Source organism: Mytilus galloprovincialis, chromosome 6, assembly GCF_965363235.1.
Source record: "Mytilus galloprovincialis chromosome 6, xbMytGall1.hap1.1, whole genome shotgun sequence".
NCBI lineage: Eukaryota > Metazoa > Mollusca > Bivalvia > Mytilida > Mytilidae > Mytilus > Mytilus galloprovincialis.
Window position 1 is genome coordinate 19,918,112 of NC_134843.1, and position 21,989 is coordinate 19,940,100.

At 32.2% G+C, this 21,989-nt stretch overlaps 1 protein-coding gene across 1 annotated transcript; it reads right to left on the reverse strand.

The window, feature by feature from the left end:
* Positions 1 to 8,469: 8,469 nt before the first annotated feature.
* LOC143079159 (uncharacterized) lies at positions 8,470 to 21,287 on the reverse strand. The gene is made up of 12 exons (XM_076254379.1): positions 21,098 to 21,287; positions 19,608 to 19,693; positions 18,933 to 19,076; positions 18,260 to 18,454; positions 17,548 to 17,612; positions 17,137 to 17,233; positions 14,688 to 14,786; positions 12,977 to 13,074; positions 12,102 to 12,277; positions 10,682 to 11,532; positions 9,842 to 9,920; positions 8,470 to 9,173 (listed from the first exon to the last, which is right to left on the reverse strand). The coding sequence occupies exons 1-12, from the start codon at positions 21,237 to 21,239 to the stop codon at positions 8,992 to 8,994; spliced, it is 2,214 nt and encodes a 737-aa protein (XP_076110494.1). The 5' UTR covers positions 21,240 to 21,287; the 3' UTR covers positions 8,470 to 8,991.
* Between the last annotated feature and the right edge of the window lie 702 nt (positions 21,288 to 21,989).

The following is a 21,989-nucleotide window of genomic DNA, read 5'->3' on the forward strand; positions in this document are numbered from 1 at the left end:
TTATTTACATGTACTTATGCAGTTTACAGTTTTGGTTCATGAATAAGTACCGGTAATTGATTACTTTCATATCTGGTTGTCTGACCTGGGTCAGTTGACTTTTATTTCATTTTTTGGTCTCACCTGTGATGAGAATTGATCAGTGAACAAGTTGAAGTTTGGTCATATCTTACACATTTTTTAGCAATAGGTTAACTATATTTGGAATAAAATCTAATTTTATATAAGGTGATTTACATGGCAGTCTGGCAGGATTCATTTGGCCTTGACCTCGTTATTATGGTTCATGGGTCAATGATGAGCATTGTGGTTAAGTCTGTTACTCAGGTACTAAAAGGAATAGGTCAACTATATGTGTTATATGACATGATTGTAATATGTTTATGTCTGTTAAGAAGGATTTTCTAACCTTGTCCTCATTTTCCTGATTCATTCATCAATGTTGAAGTTTTGTTGTTGATTTGCTTTCTCAGATACTATTAGTCACTAATAATTAGTGATAGGTCAAATATATTGGTGAGTGAAATGATTGCAAGTCTGTTTGGCAGTATTTTTAGCTCACCTGGCCCGAAGGGCCAAGTGAGCTTTTCTCATCACTTGGCGTCCGTCGTCCGTCGTCGTCCGTTGTCGTTAACTTTTACAAAAATCTTCTCCTCTGAAACTACTGGGCCAAATCAAACCAAACTTGGCCACAATTATCATTGGGGTATCTAGTTTAAAAAATGTGTGGCGTGACCCGGTCAACCAACCAAGATGGCCGCCACGGCTAAAAATAGAACATAGGGGTAAAATGCAGTTTTTGGCTTATAACTCAAAAACCAAAGCATTTAGAGCAAATCTGACATGGGGTAAAAATGTTTATCAGGTCAAGATCTATCTGCCCTGAAATTTTCAGATGAATCGGTCAATCGGTTGTTGGGTTGCTGCCCCTGAATTGGTAATTTTGAGGAAATTTTGCTGTTTTTGGTTATTATCTTGAATATTATTATAGATAGAGATAAACTGTAAACAGCAATAATGTTCAGCAAAGTAAGATCTACAAATAAGTCAACATGACCAAAATGGTCAGTTGACCCGTTTAGGAGTTATTGCCCTTTATAGTCAATTTTTAACCATTTTTCGTTAATTAAAGTAATCTTTTACAAAAATCTTCTCCTCTGAAACTACTGGGCCAAATTAATCCAAACTTGGCCACAATCATCTTTGGGGTATCTAGTTTAAAAAATGTGTGGCGTGACCTGGTCAACCAACCAAGATGGCCGCCACCGGTAAAAATAGAACATAGGGGTAAAATGCAGTTTTTGGCTTATAACTCAAAAACCAAAGCATTTTGAGGAAATCTGACATGGGATAAAAATGTTTATCAGGTCAAGATCTATCTGCCCTGAAATTTTCAGATGAATCGGTCAATCGGTTGTTGGGTTGCTGCCCCTGAATTGGTAATTTTGAGGAAATTTTGCTGTTTTTGGTTATTATCTTGAATATTATTATAGATAGAGATAAATTGTAAACAGCAATAATGTTCAGCAAAGTAAGATCTACAAATAAGTCAACATGACCAAAATGGTCAGTTGACCCCTTTAGGAGTTATTGCCCTTTATAGTCAATCTTTAACCATTTTTCATAAATCTAAGTAATCTTTTACAAAATGTCCACTGAAACTACTAGGCCACAATCATCTTTGGGGTATCTAGTTTGAAAAATGTGTCCGATGACCTGGCCATTCAACCAAGATGGCCGCCACGGCTAAAAATAGAACATAGGGGTAAAATGCAGTTTTTGGCTTATAACTATGAATTCAAAGCATCTAGAGCAAATCTGACAAGAAGTTAAATTGTTAATAAAGTCAATATCTATCTGCCCTGAATTTTTCAGATGAATTGGACAACTGGTTGTTGGGTTGCTGCCCTCCAATTGGTAATTTTTAAAGAAATTTTGCCGTTTTTGGTTATCTTGAATACTATTATAGATAGCGATAAACTGTAAACAGCAATAATGTTCAGCAAAGTAAGATCTACAAATAAGTCAACATGACCTAAATGGTCAATTGACCCCTTAAGGAGTTATTGCCCTTTATAGTCAATTTTTAACAATTTTCATTAATTTGGTAAATATATGTAAATTTTTACCAAATATAGTTCTCTGTTACTAATGGGCAAAGTTCATTATAGATATAATTGTAAGAAGCAAAATCGTTCAGTAAAGTAAGAACTTCAAACACATCACCATCACCAAAATACAATTTTGTCATGAATCCATTTGTGTCCTTTGTTTAATATGCACATAGACCAAGGTGAGCGACACAGGCTCTTTAGAGCCTCTAGTTTACTATTTAATATGGTACATTGGTCTATCCTTCATTGTCATGGTTACAGTGTTTTTCAGAAACTACAGTATATATCCAGAAATTTCATACATGTCTAATTTTCGACTGTTTACTTTGAAATAAACCTACTCTTAAGAAATAAACATTCAACACCCCAAACCACAAGCAAAATCCTACATCCAAATAAACTAATTAGAATTATGGAAAGATTGTATGTTTAAATGTTCACCTGGCAGGATTCATTTGACCTTGACTGCATTTACAAGGTTCATAGGTCAAGAAGATTTTCATAATCAGGTCCATTTCTCAGATAATTTACACAATACATCAACTGTATTTGTTGTATTGAATGATTATCATTTTGCTTATGTCCAGCAGGCATGTATAATCAGACCTTGACCTTATTTACACAATCATTGATAATGCAGTATTTGTGATACTTGTAGTAAAATGTTTATAGTAAAACATATTTGCACTAAAAAAAAACATTTCAGCAGGTCCACTATTGTGTACTTATAATTCAGCTTTCCATGGACCTTTTTAGCTCACCTGGCCCGAAGGGCCAAGTGAGCTTTTCCCATCACTTGGCGTCCGGCGTCCGGCGTTAACTTTTACAAAAATCTTCTCCTCTGAAACTACTGGGCCAAATTTAACCAAACTTGGCCACAATCATCATTGGGGTATCTTGTTTAAAAAATGTGTCCGGTGACCCGGCCAACCTACCAAGATGGCCGCCATGGATAAAAATAGAACATAGGGGGAAAATGCAGTTTTTGGCTTATAACTCAAAAACCAAAGCATTTAGAGCAAATCTGACATGGGGTAACATTGTTCATCAGGTCAAGATCTATCTGCCCTGAAATTTCAGATAAATCGGACATTTCGTTGTTGAGTTGCTGCCTCTGAAATGGTAATTTTAAGGAAATTTTGCTGTTTTTGGTTATTATCTTGAATATTATTATAGATAGAGATAAACTGTAAACAGCAATAATATTTAGCAAAGTTAGATCTACAAATAAGTCAACATGACCAAAATGGTCAGTTGACCACTTTAGGAGTTATTGCCCTTTATTGTCAATTTTTAACCATTTTTCGTAAATCTTAGTAATCTTTTAGAAAAATCTTCTCCTCTTAAACTACTGGGCCAAATTTAACCAAACTTGGCCATAATCATCATAGGGGTATCTAGTTTAAAAAATGTGTCCGGTGACCTGGCTTACCAACCAAGATGGCTGCATGGCTAAAAATAGAATATAGGGGTAAAATGCAGTTTTTGGCTTTTAACTCAAAAACCAAAGTATTTAGAGCAAATCTGACAGGAAGTAAAATTGTTGATCAGGTCACGATCTATCTGCCCTGGAATTTTCAGATGAATCGGATAATTGGTTGTTAGGTTGCTGCCCCTGAATTGGTAATTTTGAGGAAATTTTGCTGTTTTTTTGTTATTATCTTGAATATTATTATAGATAGAGATAAACTGTAAACAGCAATAATGTACAGCAAATTAAGAACTAAAAATAAGTCAAAATGACCAAAGTAGTCAATTGACCCCCTAAGGAGTTATTGCCCTTCATAGTCAATTTTTAACAATTTTCTTAAAATTTGAAGATTTTCAATAACATTTTCCACAGAAAGTACTGTTATAGATAGAGATAATTGTAACCAGCAAGAATGTTTAGTAAAGTAAGATCTACAAACACATCACCATCATCAAAACACAATTTTGTCATGAATCCATCTGTGTCCATTGTTTAATTTCACATAGACCAAGGTGAGCGACACAGGCTCTTTAGAGCCTCTAGTTTATATATATATATAACCGTGTTATGAGTTCTGTTTGGTGAATACATTCAAACATTATTGGTATGACAATGTTAACCAGATGCTCTGCATGGCGCAGCTTGATATGACCGCAGAGGTCGAACCCTGAACAGTTGGGGCAAGTATGGACACAACATTCAAGCTTGATACACTCTGAGCTTGGATTGTGATTTAATAGTTGACACATAATAGGTTTCTGACACAGAATGAATGTGGTATAAGAACTTAAAAAATTTAAATTGGACATTTACCTTTTATGGTCCAATATCCAAAATCTAAATACATGGTAAGATTGAGCATATCAAAGAACCCCAAGAATTCAATTTTTGATGAAATCAAATAAAGTTCAATTTTCGACCCTTAGCTAAGAATTCAATGTGGACCAATTTTAAAAAGGGGCCCAAATATCAAAAATCTAAATACATGGTTAGGTTCAGCATATCAAAGAACCCCATATATATATTCAATTTTTGTTGAAATTAAACAGTTTAATTTTGGACCAACTTGAAAACTGGGCCCATATTCAAAAATCTAAGTACATGTATAGATTCAGCATATCAAAGAACCCCAAGAATTCAATTTTTTGTTAAAATCAAACTAAGTTTAATTTTAGACCCTTTGGACCTTAATGTAGACCAATTTGAAAAGGGGACCAAAATTAAGAATCTAAATACACGGTAAAATTCGGCATATCAAAGAACTCCAATAATTGAAAAACAAAGTTTATTTCTGGACCCTTTTGGCCCCTAATTCCTAAACTGTCAGGACAAAATCTCCCAAAATAAATCCCAACCTTCTTTTGTGGTCATACACCTTGTGTTTAAATTTCATAGATTTCTATTTTCTTGTGATAAAGTTATTGTTCAAAAACCAAGAAAAATGCTTATTTTTGCCCCTTTTTGGCCCCTAATTACTAAACTGTTGGGACCAAAACCCCCAAAATCAATCCCAACCTTCCTTTAGTGGTTATTAACCTTGTGTTAACAATTTATTGATTTCTATATACTTATACTAAAGTTATTATCCGGAAATCATCCATTTTCGGACAACGCTGACAATGACGTGATACCAATATACTACCAATTTTTTTTTGAATTTTTACGGTCGTATAAAAAGAAGTTACAGTTAATACAAATAGTCCATATCATTTCCAAAAGCGAGCACCTCTGTCATTGGACATTCCAAACCATTTCAACTGGTTTTAATCCGAGGAAGGTTATGCTTCCAATTGTGTCAGGAATATTGTGAGATGTATCCATGGTTGTAGTACATGTTGGGAATTGTGGTTAATCTTATAAAATTTTAGAATATGGTACAATATCTATATTTCAGATACATTTTAATTAGTATGTTGTGTGGTTTATTCTGTTTCTAGTTCTGTTTCAGGAGTGATGTGTGATGTTACCCATGTGATTTTAATGTATAGTACCACAAAAATCAGATGTGGTTTGAGTGCCAATGAGACAATTCTCCATCTTAATCACAATGTCCTACAACCCCTAGCCTTGGCTCACACCAAACAGCAAGCTTAGAGGGCCTCAAAATAACTAGTGTATAACAATTCAAACAGAAAAACCAAAGGTCCTATCTATATAAACAAGAGAGCACACACTGAAATGTCTTGCCTTCATTACTAACGATTGATGTCATGTTGATAGTCCTAAATATAAAGCTTAAGTACAATTCTCTTAAACTTTAAACATTGACCAATGAACCATGAAAATGAGGTCAAGGTCAGATGAACCATGTCAGGCATTAATTATAGTTGACCTATTGCTTATCGTACCGAAGAAACAAACTTAACCATGAAAACATAACATTGACCAATGAACCTTGAAAATCAGGTCAAGATTAGATGATACCTGCCAGATAGACATATACAGCTTACAATCCTTCCATACAACAAATATAATTGACCTATTGCTTATAGTTTAAGAAAAAAAGACCAAAACAGAAAAACTTAACATTGATCAATGCACCGTGAAAATGAGTTTTAAGATCAAATAAAACCTGCAAGACTGATGTGTACATCATAAAATATATCCATACACCAAATATAGTTGACCTATTGCATATAGTATTAGAAGAAAAGACCAAACACAAAAACTTAGCTTTGACCACTGAACCATGAAAATGAGGTCATGGTCAGATGATACCTGCCAGCTGGACATGTACACCTTACAATCATTCCATACACCAAATATAATAAACATATTGCATACAGTAAAGGAAAAACAGACCAAAAACAAAGACTTAACTTTAACTACTGAACATGAAAATGAGGTCATGGTCAGATGACATCTGCCAGTTGGACATGTACACCTTACAATCCTTCCATACACCAAATAGACTAGATCTACAAGGTATTGCTTATTGTATCTGTGATATGGACTTGACCACCAAATCTCAACCTTGTTCACTGATCCATGAAATGAGGTCAAGGTCAAGTGAAACTGTCTGACTAGCATAAGGGTCATGCAAGGTAGGCACATACCAAAAATAGTTATCCTGTTACCCATAATAAGAGAGAAATTAACATTACAAAAAATCTTAAATTCTTTTTCAATAAGTCACTGAACCATGAAAATGAGGTCAAGGACAATGGAATGTGACAGACAGAAACTTTGAAACATAAGGCATCTATATACAAAGAATGAAGCATCCAGGTCTTCTACCTTCTAAAATATAAAGCCTTTAAGAAGTTAGTTAAAGCTGCCGCTGCTGAATAAGTATCCCTATGTCGAGATTTCTGTGACAAAAGTTGCAGGCTCGAAAAAAAAACAAACAAAAAACATATTTGAACTACACTAACAAATGGCAACTACTGAACAACAGGCACCTAGTTAACAGGTTTATTTTAAAACTTGAATTGTATGGAGATGCAGTGTATAACCAACAAAATTAAATTAAACAAGTCAAGTGAACCAACACTTCTGGCCACACAAAGAATAAGGTAATGAATATGAATAGTGAAATATCTTTTGGTGGTCTTTAAAACCTCATGAAACCTATTTATAAACATTCTTGTTACAGCAAAGTAAACATTTTATTGTGGTCTCTGCTTGGAGTGAAATTATCAAATATCAAGGTTTTACTGCAGGTTTCACAGTAAATATTATATAAACATGTTTCATGATTGATATATTGTTGGTGTTCAACACCACTCTCAGCATTATTGGATATATTATGGCAGTCAGTTTTTACCTATCAGCATTATTGGATATTTTATGGCAGTCAGTTTTTACCAATCAGCATTATTGGATATTTTATGGCAGTCAGTTTTTACCAATCAGCATTATTGGATATTTTATGGCAGTCAGTTTTTACCAATCAGCATTATTGGATATTTTATGGCAGTCAGTTTTTACCAATCAGCATTATTGGATATTTTATGGGCAGTCAGTTTTTGTGAGTGATTGTTTCAATATATATAAGTAACAATGCTGCTTGTTTTCTTGAGCACCAACACACTATTATAACTATGCTTATGTTAATCAAAACAAACAATCTTTAAAACATTTGCTAGTTTAGTGTATACCAGCAACAAAACCTGAATAGCTACCTCTCTAGAACTCAGTTTAACAGGATGGATCAAATGTAATATAATGAAAATTGAGAGGAAATCTGTTATATACTCCATTCCCATAATTAAACAAAACTTAATCCAGCATGATCAAGCATTTTTGTGTGTGTGTGCTCATAATTGAATCTGAAAGATTGGTCAGTCTAATTCAGCTTTAGTAATCTTACCAAAATTTCTGTTCCTTAGAAATATTGGACTTAACTTAAAACAAAATATTTGCTGGATGCTTATATATATGTTTGTTTCTTCTGTGTTTTGATAAGTTTAAACATACCATATAAGCATGTACATATATAAATATTGTAGGAAAAGTAATTTTCACTGAAGGATTTTCTTTCATAAAATTACTCAAGAATAAATTAATAATATAACTTTAATATAAGAAATTATATTTCAATTACATTGCATAAATAACAGTTTTGGTATAATTCATTTCAGTCATTAACAAATAGGAAAAGCAGTAACATAATTCATGGCCCCTAAAGATGTAATCTGATTGGTCAACCTAACGTTACTAAAAACCATGCATACTGTGACTTATTCAAGATTTAACATTTAAAAAACACTCAGTTAAAAGTGTTTACTCGAACCTAACTGATATACTGTGTGATTATGATGACAGTCAGTTGAATATATAATAATTTAAACAGATAACCCATAAAAATATTGAAAGTCACTACAGTATATAACCAGATATTATAAGGGTGATCTTTTTGACAATGTTCATGAATGCTATATCAAAAGTAAATATCTAATAATTTGTTAACCCTTTGACGGTTTTGATAGGGAATTTCATTCAAATGAAAAACATTTCAACATAACAGGATTAAAATTAGATGTAATTGGCTGTATACTGCTGAATTTCACTGCTTCTAAAATTTGATCAAGTTTGAAAGATAATAAAACTTAACTGAATTTAAATTTCAGGCACAAATGTGGTAAATCCTAATTTCTAAGAACAGTTACATTGAATATGTATTAAAAATGAATTATTTTCAAGATTTAAATATTTGAAAATATCATATGGATTAAATTTATAAGTTTCCTTTTGTCTTTTTATTATTCGTGTTAGATACAACCAGTATGTGCTAAATTTTCATTTTTCATGACAATATCTAATAATTAAAAATACTGAAGAATAGAATTCTAAATTCATACAAAGTATGAAATTTGGTAATTGAACATGAATTTTGTCCTATCTTGAGAATATCAACATAAAGATTTCTATCAAAATTCAGATGTTCACTAAAAATTGAAAGTTTTAAAAGAAATCTGCTGCTTTAGGCCTTTTTTGCTTAATAACTCCAGTTGATGCTCTTCGTTTCTTAAATGACCGACTACGAGTGATGGCTGGTGAAGGTGTCTTTAGAATTCCATGGTCTGCTGTTTTAGTTGGATTAAACGGTCCTGGACTGAATAGTGAGTTTATACTGTCCTGAAAACCTGGAAAGAAATAATAGTACCGTAATAAGTAATCTTGTTGAGGATATAAATAGCTTTACTTTGCTGCGTTGAAGACCCATTGGTGGCCTTCTGCTCTTGTTTGCTCTTTGGTTGGGTTTGGTTGTTATCTCTTTGACATATTCCCCATTTCCATTCTCTATTTTATTGATACTCAGACCACATAAGAATTAGTTACAACTTTTTAGTAATTCTCTCAGTTTGACAGACTGTGAATTTTATCAATATACATTGTATACCAATTTTCATGGAATTTAGTGTATACAGGGGAATCACAAATTTAAATATTCAATGGATCACAAATTTTCTAAAGCAATGTATGCAAACTTTGCCAAAACAACTAAATTTAATGTCCACCATAATGCAAATTTACCTCAGCCCATGAAAATTGGTACCTATGACAACTAATGAATCTGGTGTATCTTATTCTAATCTGTAATCTAAACATATACAAAAGGCAAAACATCACAAAACATAACATACTAGTCAAGCTGTGTAAGTCATTATACCTGCTAAATATGTGCACTGCATTGACTAACAATGTGCAGAACAACAGGACCACTTACGAAAATTTCCAGTAATATACAAGGATTATAACCCACAATTCAAAATGAATTACAATGTTTTTCAGGAAATGAATTATAACCTACTTATTGAATCATTTTTCTTCATGTTAAAGATTACTTTTTTCTTTGAATCTGGACAGGATGTAGGAGCTTCCAATGTTTGCTGTAATGAACAATAAAAGTTGGAATGATTCATATAAAAATATCATAATAATAGAAATATTACCTATCTATAACCAACCATCTACCAGATAAAAACAAGAATTGTTTTATTATCTGATAACAGAAGGTTGGCAATATTCCCAGCATAAGCATTTTTTATTACAATGTAACATATTTATAATTTTTGTACAAATTAAATGAGATTGTTTTTCTATATGTTTATAAATGTATATGATTTTCATGAATTCTGTTAACCTATCATTGGAATTTTCTATAAGCCTTCTTATTTATACAACAAACAAACTGCATTCTCACAGCTTAATAGTTGACTGCAGCCTTTTTTTCAATTGATGCATCTTTTCCCCATTTCACACTCCAATGCATTCTGTGTAAATTTTTCAAACTAGAAACATCCACACACCAAAGGCTGTGATTATTCAAAAACATTCTTAACAATGGAAATTTTACCAATCATGAATAACTAGCATTTTCAGTATGGTGCATAAAACCATGAAAATATCCATTTCTGTCTTTTAAGATTAAGCAAAATAAATTATCTCATTAAAACAATTTTCTGAGATTATCAAGATTGTTGAAATTACATAAAAAAAGAATTATGAAAAAATAAAAGGAACACAACTTTTTTCATCTCGTCAGTGACTGTAATATTTATAACATTCAGCTAAATACCTCCCATCAAGAATAAAATAGTCTTCAGCATTGATTTAACTGGACTTCATGATATTGATCATACAATTTTACCTTTTTGACTGCTGACTTTGGTGTTTTCAGTTTGTTTACAGATTTTCTAACGAAAGCAGGTGGTGTCTTCATTATTGTGTCAAACTTAGCAAACCCCTCAGATTTTGGTGAACTGTTAATTGTATTCTCTTCTATCAATTTCATCATTTTGGCTTCTGAACTTTTACTTTTAGGAGTTTTCTTAGATGATGGAGTCGAGACATTTTTCTCTTCCATCACAGATTCTTCTATAGTCACAGAGCTTTTTCTTTTTTTCTTAGATTTGACTGTAATAACCTGTTCATTCTTTGTAATGTCATTACTAACATTATCAAATACTTCAGCCATACTTTGATCAAAAGACACATCATTTAGTTTGTTTTTACTTTTTGATGGTGTTGAGTTATCTCCCATTGACTCTGACACTACTGAAGCAGCACTGTATTTGTTTCCTTTCTTTTTCTTTGCTGAAGTAGTAAGAGATATATCTAGAGTAACACTATTGTCAACTTGATCTGTGTCAATCTTCTTATTATTGCTGCCTTTTTTAGTTGAATTTGAGATACTATCTGTGATTATATTTTTCTTCATATCAGATTTTTTTTTGCTGCCTTGTACTTTGACCTCTGGTGAAGCTTCATGCACATTATTTTGTTTTTTCTTCTGTTTTCGTGTCTTGTTTGCTGATGCTAATTTTGGACTAACTTCCTGAGCTTGGTTTTTATTTTCTTTCTTTTCCAGCCCTTTTTTACCCTCTTTCTTCTTTTTCTCTGGAGATAAAGAAGGTTCTGTATTTAGGTCTTCACTTTTCCTTTTCACTTTCTTTGTTTCAGGTTTAGAATTCAGATTTTCTGTTTCACCACTCTGTGAACCTGATAATATATAAACAGTTATTCTACCACTTCTTCAGCAGGATATACACAATTTCGGCAAAGGGAGGTCAAAAATTGAAATCCTTAACATCATGTATGAAAAAATGCACTTTACAACATGGTTGGGTAAAACAAATCTGTTTTTGATTTTTATACAGTTCTTTGGAAATATTTCATCAATTGTTGAATTTTAGAATATATTGGGGAATATTTAATTGCTTATATAAATTTCTTTTTTAGCAATACCTGTACTTAAATTGTTTTTAACCCAAGTGTCCTTGAAATTTTCCTTCCATAAGTCACTTTAAATGTAATATGCAATTTTTTTTAATTATCTGTGATATTCAGATAAACGACAATTTTGATTTAAACGACCTGGACTACCCATATGGTAGTTTTAAATTTTCCTCCCAAATTTCCTTTATAGCTAACGAACGTCCACGAGGTGCATTTTTTTCGGGTAATTTTCACACTGACAACTAAGTATATAAATATATAAAATCTCATTCTAAACAATATACGACGAAAAATTTTTCAAATTTTGCGGTCGTATAAAAAGTATAACCTACCTTCATTTTCATCCTGCAAGTTCTTTTTCTTTTTCTTCTTCTTTTTTTTCTTTTTTTTAACCTCCAAGTTTTCCAGTCTTTGAACAGCTAAAGAGATATCTTTCTTTTTTAAAATATCCCCCTCTTCTTCATCAACCTTCTCTTGTGGCAGTATACCCTCATTCAAATCCTGAAATCTTTTACCAAATTGAAAGATTAGAATAGAATCTCTTTACTAGTAAAAACAAGAATGTGTCCATTATAAACAGATGCCCCACTTACACTATCCTTTTCTATGTTCAGTAGACTGTGAAATTGAGGTCAAAAATAATAAGGAATGTATACTAAGTTTCAAGTTGCTTGGACTTCAATTTCATCAAAAACTACCTTGGCAAAAACCTTAACAGAAGTACGAACAGCCACACAGACATAATGTCACGCTACTCTCATAGGTGATGACTATCGTAGGTGGGGCATAAAAACAAAGCATGCCTGTAGATTTTAAATCCTTACACTAGTACAATTACACATACCCAGGGTTCTCACTAAGGCGAGTCCATGAGTCCTGGACTCATAAATCTCTATCTGGACTCACCATTTTCAAAACTGGTGAGTCCAAAGATGCACCAAGAATGAAATATTTTGTATAAACTGAACACAGTTGAACACAAATATCATCATTTTCTTCCAAAAGTTTAAAAGTAATCTGAATTTAATGTCATTTAATTGCTTTGATAGGTCATGGAGACTAAAAAAATACATCTTATTGCAATAAAATATCCTCTTCTTGCTGTTGGACTCATCATGGCCAAAAAAGACAAGTCCCTGGACTCGCCTTCAAAAATCCTTAGCGAGAACCCTAATACCTAATATATCATGTATATACTACTGCTTACCTTTTGACAAGTCTGTAGATTCTGTTCCTGTTCTTACTAACACAGTCTTTATTGCTGCCTAATTGGAACAATTCATCTGCTATAACTTTAAAGTCAAACTAAAATAGAAACACGAGAGTTAATTTAGTATACAACATCTCTAATCAAGTAGCTTTAAAGTCAAACAAAAACAGAAACAAGGGAGATAATTTAGTATACAACTTTTAATCAAGTAGCTTTAAAGTCAAACAGAAACAAGGGAGATAATCTAGTATACAACACTTCTTATCGTGTAGCTTTAAAGTCAAACTAAAACAGAAACAAGGCAGATAATTTTTAAATATACAGCATTTCTAATCATGCAGCTTTTAAGTCAAACTAAAATAGAAACAAGGGAGATAATAAAGTATACAACACTTCTAATCATGTAGCTTTAAAGTCAAACAAAAACAGAAACAAGGTAGATATGCTTCTAATTAAGTAGCTTTCAAGACAAACAAAAATTAGAAACAAGGGAGATAAGTTAGTATACAACACTTCTAATCATGTAGCTTTAAAGTCAAACAAAAAATAGAAACAAGGAAGATAATTTAGTATATAACACTTCTAATTATGTAGCTTTAAAGTAAAACTAAAAAAGAAACAAGAGAGATAACTTTGAATACAAAACTTTTAATCATTTAGCTTTAAGGTGGTACCTAACAGTACAGGAAGATAACTCTGTAAAATCAGGTAAACGTTTTAATTACTTTATGATATTAAGCTTTTCAATGAACAAATTTAGTGTTTGTCAAACTGCTATATAACCAGTGTAATTTTTCTGATGAAATGGTTGGTTCAAATTTTTTGAAATTTTTATACTTTTGTCAAAGGGTTAAAGTAAATACTTTGTCAAAATTTTATGAAGATTAAACGAGCCAAATTAATTTTAGGGAAGGTGTTGGATAACACCTTAAAGTCAACTAAAATAGAAACAAGGGAGATAATTTAGTATACAACACTTCTAATCAAGTAGCTTTAAAGTCAAACTTAAATAGAAACAAGGCAGATAATTAAGTATACAACACTTCTAATCATGTAGCTTTAAAGTCAAACTAAAACAGAAACAAGTGAGATAATTTAATATACAGCATTTCTAATCATGTAGCTTTGAAGTCAAACTAAAATAGAAACAAGGGAGATAATTAAGTATACAACACTTCTAATCATGTAGCTTTAAAGACAAACAAAAACGGAAACAAGGGAGATAATTTAGTATACAACACTTCTAATCATGTAGCTTTAAAGTCAAACTAAAACAGAAACAAGTGAGATAATTTAATATACAGCATTTCTAATCATGTAGCTTTAAAGTCAAACTAAAATAGAAACAAGGGAGATAATTAAGTATACAACACTTCTAATCATGTAACTTTAAAGACAAACAAAAACGGAAACAAGGGAGATAATTTAGTATACAACACTTCTAATCATGTAGCTTTAAAGTCAAACAAAAACAGACACAACGGAGATAATTTAATTTAATCATGCGAATGTACATGTACCAGGAAAAGAATCATAAATAACAACAAGTGTGCATTAATCAACATTAAAGATAATTGATTGTATGCTATGTGAGCCTTCGATCATCAAACACATCCATGTATTAACAGTTGTTGTTACTTTTGTAATATTTAAATTTGGGTACAAAAAATATAAAACAATTAGCTTCTCATGGATATAGTAAACCAACCTGAAGTCTAGGTGGAATTTCTGTATCTTCAAGATCTTCAGTGTCTTCTTTTTCTTCTTCATCAATGTTCGCTTCATTCTCACTGTCTCCTTCTTCTTTCTGTCAACAGAAATTATTCATTAAATATCGTTATCTAAATACATGCATATGTGAATTATTTGGACTTTTGTACTCTCTTGTGAAAATATATGCAGTCATTTTTAATCTTCTTTTTTTTCTCCAGCATTATCATGAGACATATCAAACAAAAACTTCAGTATTGAATAAATGATTTAACTGCATTTATAATTACCTTGCAAGTGGTTAACAAATTTACTTACAGGAACAAACATTGCTCTAATTTAAATTATCCATAACTAGGAAAAGTCATATTCAATTCATAAGATAAAAGGATCCCACATTCCCTTTTCACCAAATCCAATACTGTTTTGCTAAACAACGCTGAACAAAAGAAGCTATGAAGTCAATCATACTTTTATTTAAAGTTCCTAATGTTTAAATGTATGTTATACATTCACATGCCAGTGGTTGTCCTATGTTGCTGTCTGTATAATCTGTTTTTCTTTTATTGTGAAGTAATAAACCAGAATGTTGTTGTAATTGTTTTAATTGTTTATTTTTGTCATGCAAGGTATAGGTTGTGCTTATTGTTAAGACTGTATGCTGATCTATAATTGCTTAATTCACACTATTTGGACTGTGGTGCATAACTGTCTCATTGGTAATAACACAACATCTCATTTAATATAGGTATTTTACTTATATTACAATGGATTATTGCATTACTACTTGTAAGTAAATATTATCAAATTCAGAATCAGTTATATGGTCCATTCACTTTTTCAGAGATTCACCAATCTAGGTACGATTATTACTTATAGGATGGAAACACTTTTAAAATGATAAAAACACATGTTTAAGGAGGCTCGAGGGTATAAAAATTTCAGAAAAAAATTAAACATGTTTTTCATTACAAATTTTATTTATTACCTTTTGTAGTTGTTACTTTATCATATGGTACAAAAAACATTCAAAAGAATTAATTTGTGTTGGCCCCAGATGACTTTTAAAATGTAAACATCATTGAAAAAGTTCCAAATTATCTCTCTTTGGTGGAAAAATGCCATTTTTTGGCTTTAAAATTGAAATATCTCTTTTAAATCATCGGTGACCTATATTTTTTAATATAATTTCGATATATGCTGTACTTACACTAAATTATTGTAAAATTTGAGCGATTTCTGTAAAAAAAATCTTTTTTTATGTCGATATTCCCTTTATTTCTCCTATTAGTTCAACAGAAAAAAAAAACACTTTTACAAAGATGTATGCTTCTTTCGAAGGCAGATTGTGAGCGCAAATGAACAGTGACCCCATTTTTTTATTTTATTTTTCTATTAACTATAAGATAAAGTTCATTTACAGAAAAATATAGAGAAATCCTATATAAATGATTTAGACCCGCGGTTCGCTTAAATACAGATTATTCTAGAATCATTTTCATAACAGCGTGGACAAGACCATTTCCCGGGGCACTCAGGTTATTAATCGACTGGGTCAGATAAGGTGAACATTCGTCTGTAACGCCCACTTGTCATATTGTACCTGTTATAGACATTTAAACTGTGGGGTTGCCAAAGATTCTAAATGCTTAATTTTGTCACTTGGTCTTCTCCCAACAGGCAGTAAAACGCTTGCCAAAGTGGGGCGTCCGTTTGGCTGCATCAAGTTTGCAGCCACAACTGGTCAGAATGGGGACGTTAAATATGATGTCTCGTGTAAAGAGAGTGCAACACTCTTTGCATGTTAAGAACCCTTGCAACAACTCTTTGAGGGGTACGTAGGTGGCAAGTTGCAAGGCAAAATGTCTGTCCCTATCCAGTATACCCTCATTTTCTAGTGGCAGTCCAATTTTCCCCGACCATCATCCCGGATGGCCTTTACCATTAAAAGACCTACCTATTGTATGTATTGTTAACTTTTTCTCGTCCTGAACATGCATGAAATGTTTGCCACTGGACATTAAGCAACCAACAATCAATCAATCTAATTGCTTTAATCAAATCATACTAATAAATAGCAGAGGACTTAACCTTGTATGTTGATTTAAATGTTGAATACTTAAACTTTCTTTTTTTCTTCTCATGGACCTGCATGTACTTTACTCTTTTATTCCATTTAAATGCCCACTGTAAGGCTTATGTCAGACTGAGTGAGTGTTAAAACTAATGTTAATGAGAGCCAATTTCAAACAAGTTAAATGTAAATGATTCAGTATTATAACCAACATAAGTATTGTGGTTGTCTGTGGTTGTCTACACAGTTATGAACATGACTCTATCAACTATCAATTTCAAACAATATTTCTCTGCATGCGATATTTGAGACTAATGCAGAATAGCTTTTGATAATGTTTTCATGCAAAAAAAGACAACTATGTTTTTCCTACCTCTATTTGTTTTTCAGCTGCAGTCATTGCATCATCCACTGTTTGTTGTATAATGGCATCAAATACTCTTGATACAACCCTGCCTACAACCACACCACTGAAACAAGACAAATAAACTGATGACACTGAGATATGTCTCACATGTATGTAATATTTAACAATGCTCATGTTCAATTTATAATGGCAATATTTAAAAAAAAATATATGAAAAATATTCAAAGTCAATACATTTAGAAATGGCCCTAAACACAAATCTTACTCAAATCAGGACGTCTCTGTGTACAGACAACCAAGGATAATTCCTCTCCTTTATATAGTTCTGAATGTATAAAACTGTTTAAATAATAAGTAACGTGTTTAAACTAATATCAAGGGAAAATTAGTACATTCAAACAAAACAAAATCACTTACTTTCTGGAGTTCTGTATATAATTAGAGAAGGGTGCCAATAAACTCCAAACTTTGCCTGGTGGTAACTGTAAATAGAAAACAAGAAAACTAAATACATTTTGTACTGCTTCCTTGAAATGTCAAATTTCAAAAATCATAAGTTAAAACTAGCTTTCATCTATGAAACAAAAAATCTCATGTTGCCAGTTTGTTTAATATTAAGATATATAGCGACCCAAGAATAGCGCCTACAACCTGTCGTCAACTTTGAACATGTTATGGAGTGATAATTAGGACAATGGCTTTGATGCTCACAAGCTGATTATATTTAATTGAGAGAACAATATGTAGATAATAAACATACTGTTCAGTGGTTTTCGTCTCTTTATGTGGTTCATAAGTGTTTTTCGTTTTTCGTCTTTATATAGATTAGACCGTTGGTTTTCCCGTTTGAATGGTTTTACACTAGTAATTTTTGGGGCCCTTTATAGCTTGCTGTTCAGTGGGAACAAAAGCCCTGTGTTGAATGACATACCTTGACCTATAATAGATTACGTTTATAAATTAATACTTAGAAGGAGAGTTGTCTCATTGGCACTCATACTACACCTTCCTTTATCTTTGGACCATCTGCTAAATCAAAAAAATTTAATACAATGTTTCCTACGATGAACAATTTCGAGAAGAGAGAAGTTGTCTTATGTTTATAAAAGCATGTTTCATTGAGCCTTACCTCCTCAGCACCAACCCTCTCTAGTTCATCCAAATAAATATCTGTAAAATGTATCTTAAGTCCGTCTGGTGAAGTGTCTTCCTTAATGTTCATTATCTTATTGGACAGAATGTCTGTAAACTTGGTAATAAGACTTTTTTTCCATTTCTGTTTTTTCAGAAACTCCAATGACTGTGTTAACATGTTACGGAACAACTGAAAAGTATTTGAAAACAATCAATTATGTTATTAATAACTGATTAAAATATCTAACTATAATATCATAAATATCATCTCATATCCAACAAATATCTTACAATTTCAAATGATGAGAGCCACATCATTTGGGACCATATTATGCTAATGATTGACAAAATACGGACCATAAACATGCTTTACTGTAGATTCATTTATTTTAATGGATTAAGGAAAAAATGGGATTTTTCATGGCTGTTCCAAAGTATGCAGGCAATTCTTTGAATATTCTAACTTCCTTGAATTCAAAGTTTACCTATACAGATGAAGATTGGTCTCTGACACATGAATAATAATGAATTCCCAGTTAAGTCGATTTTTTATAGTAAATAAGTTAAATACATGTACATAGGCAATTTGACAGAAATTTTAATAATAAAACAGTGCTTCAATGACCCCACCCTCACAGGAACAATGAGGCAATGGGAAGGATAGTTACCATCATGAATTTATCCATCCTCCAGCGGTCTGTGCCATTCCATTCCCTAGCCTCTGTCTGTAAGAACACTTGTATAAACAGTAATGTGTTGTCTGGATGACTGAATACATGAACCAGTCGGGACATAAATGCACACATCTCCTCCTACAAGTATAAAAAACATTAAAAACAGAACTTATATCAATCTCAAGGCACAAAATGAAATATTTAAGTATTATCTCTATTTATATTAGTTCAATCTAAAACTTAGAAAACTTCCTGTTTGGGTTGAATGCCACAAAAAGCAAAGGAAATCAGTAATGAGATAAGGGAGTAAAATGTTTATTTTAAGATATTGATAGTTAATGATCAAATTTTTTAAACACAAATCAGTCATAAAAATGCTGTTTGAAGTGTTTACAATTGATTTAATGTGTCTCCATGAATGTATATGCACAATAAATTGTTTGAATAGGGCCCCAGATAGCTTTAACTGGGTTGCAACATCAAGAAGAAGTTATATAATTTCAGAACTTAAATGAATTGGAATTAATAGTAAATAAGTTGTATGTATTATCAACCAACTTGGCAACTTCCAATGAAAATTAGTTAATAGACACAATTATAGTTTTCAATCACAACTAAAAATCATATGTTTAGACTTTCTCGTTACACTATTCTAAATAAAATATAAACCTGAAGAAGTGCTTTGTCCTGCATCCATAGACAGTAGTGGAGACCTTTCCATATCTTAAGGAAATCTGCTTCAGTAAAAGCTTTTTCTGTAAATAATTATCTCATAACTTAAAGAGTTGAAATCAAGAAAAGTTCTTTAATTTAATATCTATAATACTAAAATTACGAGGTCCAATTTGTCAGCCGTCATCACGTAAAAACGATGAATCACAGAATTCAACTTTATATATAACTAATATAGTACAAAGGTGTAGATTAAAAATTACACCACTCCAGGCCCTTTTGTTTTCCACGTAATTAATATTGCCAATAATTAAGAAGTTCCGGGTCGAGTCCGCTACCAATACCAATAGTACATTCACCTGTTACCTATTACCTTATCTGTACGTTCCGCATCTGACAGGCGCACCACCAAACGTTGTATTCAGGATTAATATGCTATATACACGGGTCATAACCACAGGGTTGACACTACTAAATTGTCAAATTGTTACCTATTGTAGTATTTTAATCAGTAAGACTTTCTAAGATAACAATACGAATACTAAAAATCTGGACTAAAAATAAGGCGTATAGGTACATTTTTCAATTTGTTAGTGGGCATGACGTAAAACAGCAAAGCAAAGAATTCAACTTTATTTATAACTTATATAGGACAATGCTGTTGATTAAAAAATACTCCATTCCAGGACCTTTTGTTTTCCAAATAATTAATATTACCAATAACTGATAACTGAAGTTCCAGTTCAACGGGTTCAAACAGAAAGACTTGAAAGCAGAGAAAAACTGTGTATCTTATAATCGACATGACTTTATCAGATGACAATACTTATACTAAAATAAGGCTTGCGCATCGTTATATACTTTAATTCAGTCACGGACCCGTGATATCACGGGTGTGTTCTAGTATTCCATATATAAATACACCAAGTACGAAACGACCTAGTTAATAATTAACCAGGTTACGTGAAAACTAGCATTCTATATGGCTAGAAGGTGCATGATATAGAACATGATTCAAGATTGTATTTGCCTTTTCTCAAATGTAGTGTAACTGAGCTGGGGCTACGGCATGTTCATGTGTACCATCCTAGCTGCTCTGTGCTTGAACGTTTTTAGTTTGTGATTTATCTATCTATCTCTCTTTCTACCCCTCAAGGATTCGACTCATTTTTTAGTGTATATACTCCAGCATGAGTGAACAGCTAAAAACCTTCAAGTATGTACAGTTAAAATCAGTGGTGTAATTTAGATGTGGAGTAGTGTCGACACTATATGGTATGGAATATGGGTCGCAGACGCAGCTGTTGTACTCTAGCTTTGATCTTACAAATGATGCATATGTTTCTTGATTTTGAATTGACCTATACGTTTTCTTCATTAGTTTTAGCATTAGTGTGGCTGCTGTTGTAATATTATTAACATGTGTGTTCCATTTTGCCATAATTTTTGGGTCTGTTTGTTAGGAGAAACGAGGTAAACTTGCACACCTTTTTTGGTTAAAGATTTCAATTCAAGCCATTTTCTTAATTTCTTCATTGCTCTGTCTCTAATCTTCTTCTCATTTGAAGCCAATCTTTGTGCAAAATGTACCTCAACAGAGGCAGTTTTGCTAACATCTTCGTTTGCCATTTCTTCGATTTGATTTCCACATGTGCCGGAAGTGCTGACTGTCTATCTAAATTTAAAACCAAATGCGGACGAGCTGTAATTTTCCGGTATTTGGCACTTGTCATTTTCAACTATAAAACAAAAAGTTTAATTATTTTGTTTCTAACGTGTTTGGCCCTAATGAATCTTGGATCGACACTTTCACCCCATTTTTGTTTGTTTATTTTTTTGGGGGTCGCCGTAAATCCAAGGATTTGTATTATATAGTAACAGAGACATATATACACAGTGTGTATATATATGTCTCTGATAGTAACTATACAAATCCTTGCTATAGCGTTTGTTGTTCTAGCAATGTCAAATGTGAAACAATTCATACAAAACACTACTATTAAGAATCAGTTATGAATCAACGAAAACTTCTGAATAACATTCTCCTGAATTGACACAGGGATATATATATATATATATATATATATATATGTATATAAGAATGTGACGGGGTTTGATAGGTTTATGAGCGCTCAACCCTACCCTTAATTAGTACAGTGTTACTGAACAGCCCAACCCATCTTTGTACATTTTTGTTCTAGTGATGTCAACTGTAGTGTAAAAGAGAGGCGAAAGTCGAAATGAATTGCCAACGCCATGGCTAATACAAGAAGACAAACATAATAACAATGTAAATTGAGAAAAAGATACATTTTAGTGGGTTTTTAAATTCTTGGATTTAAGCTGAGGATTTAAGTTTAAAAAAAAAGAAATAGCAAC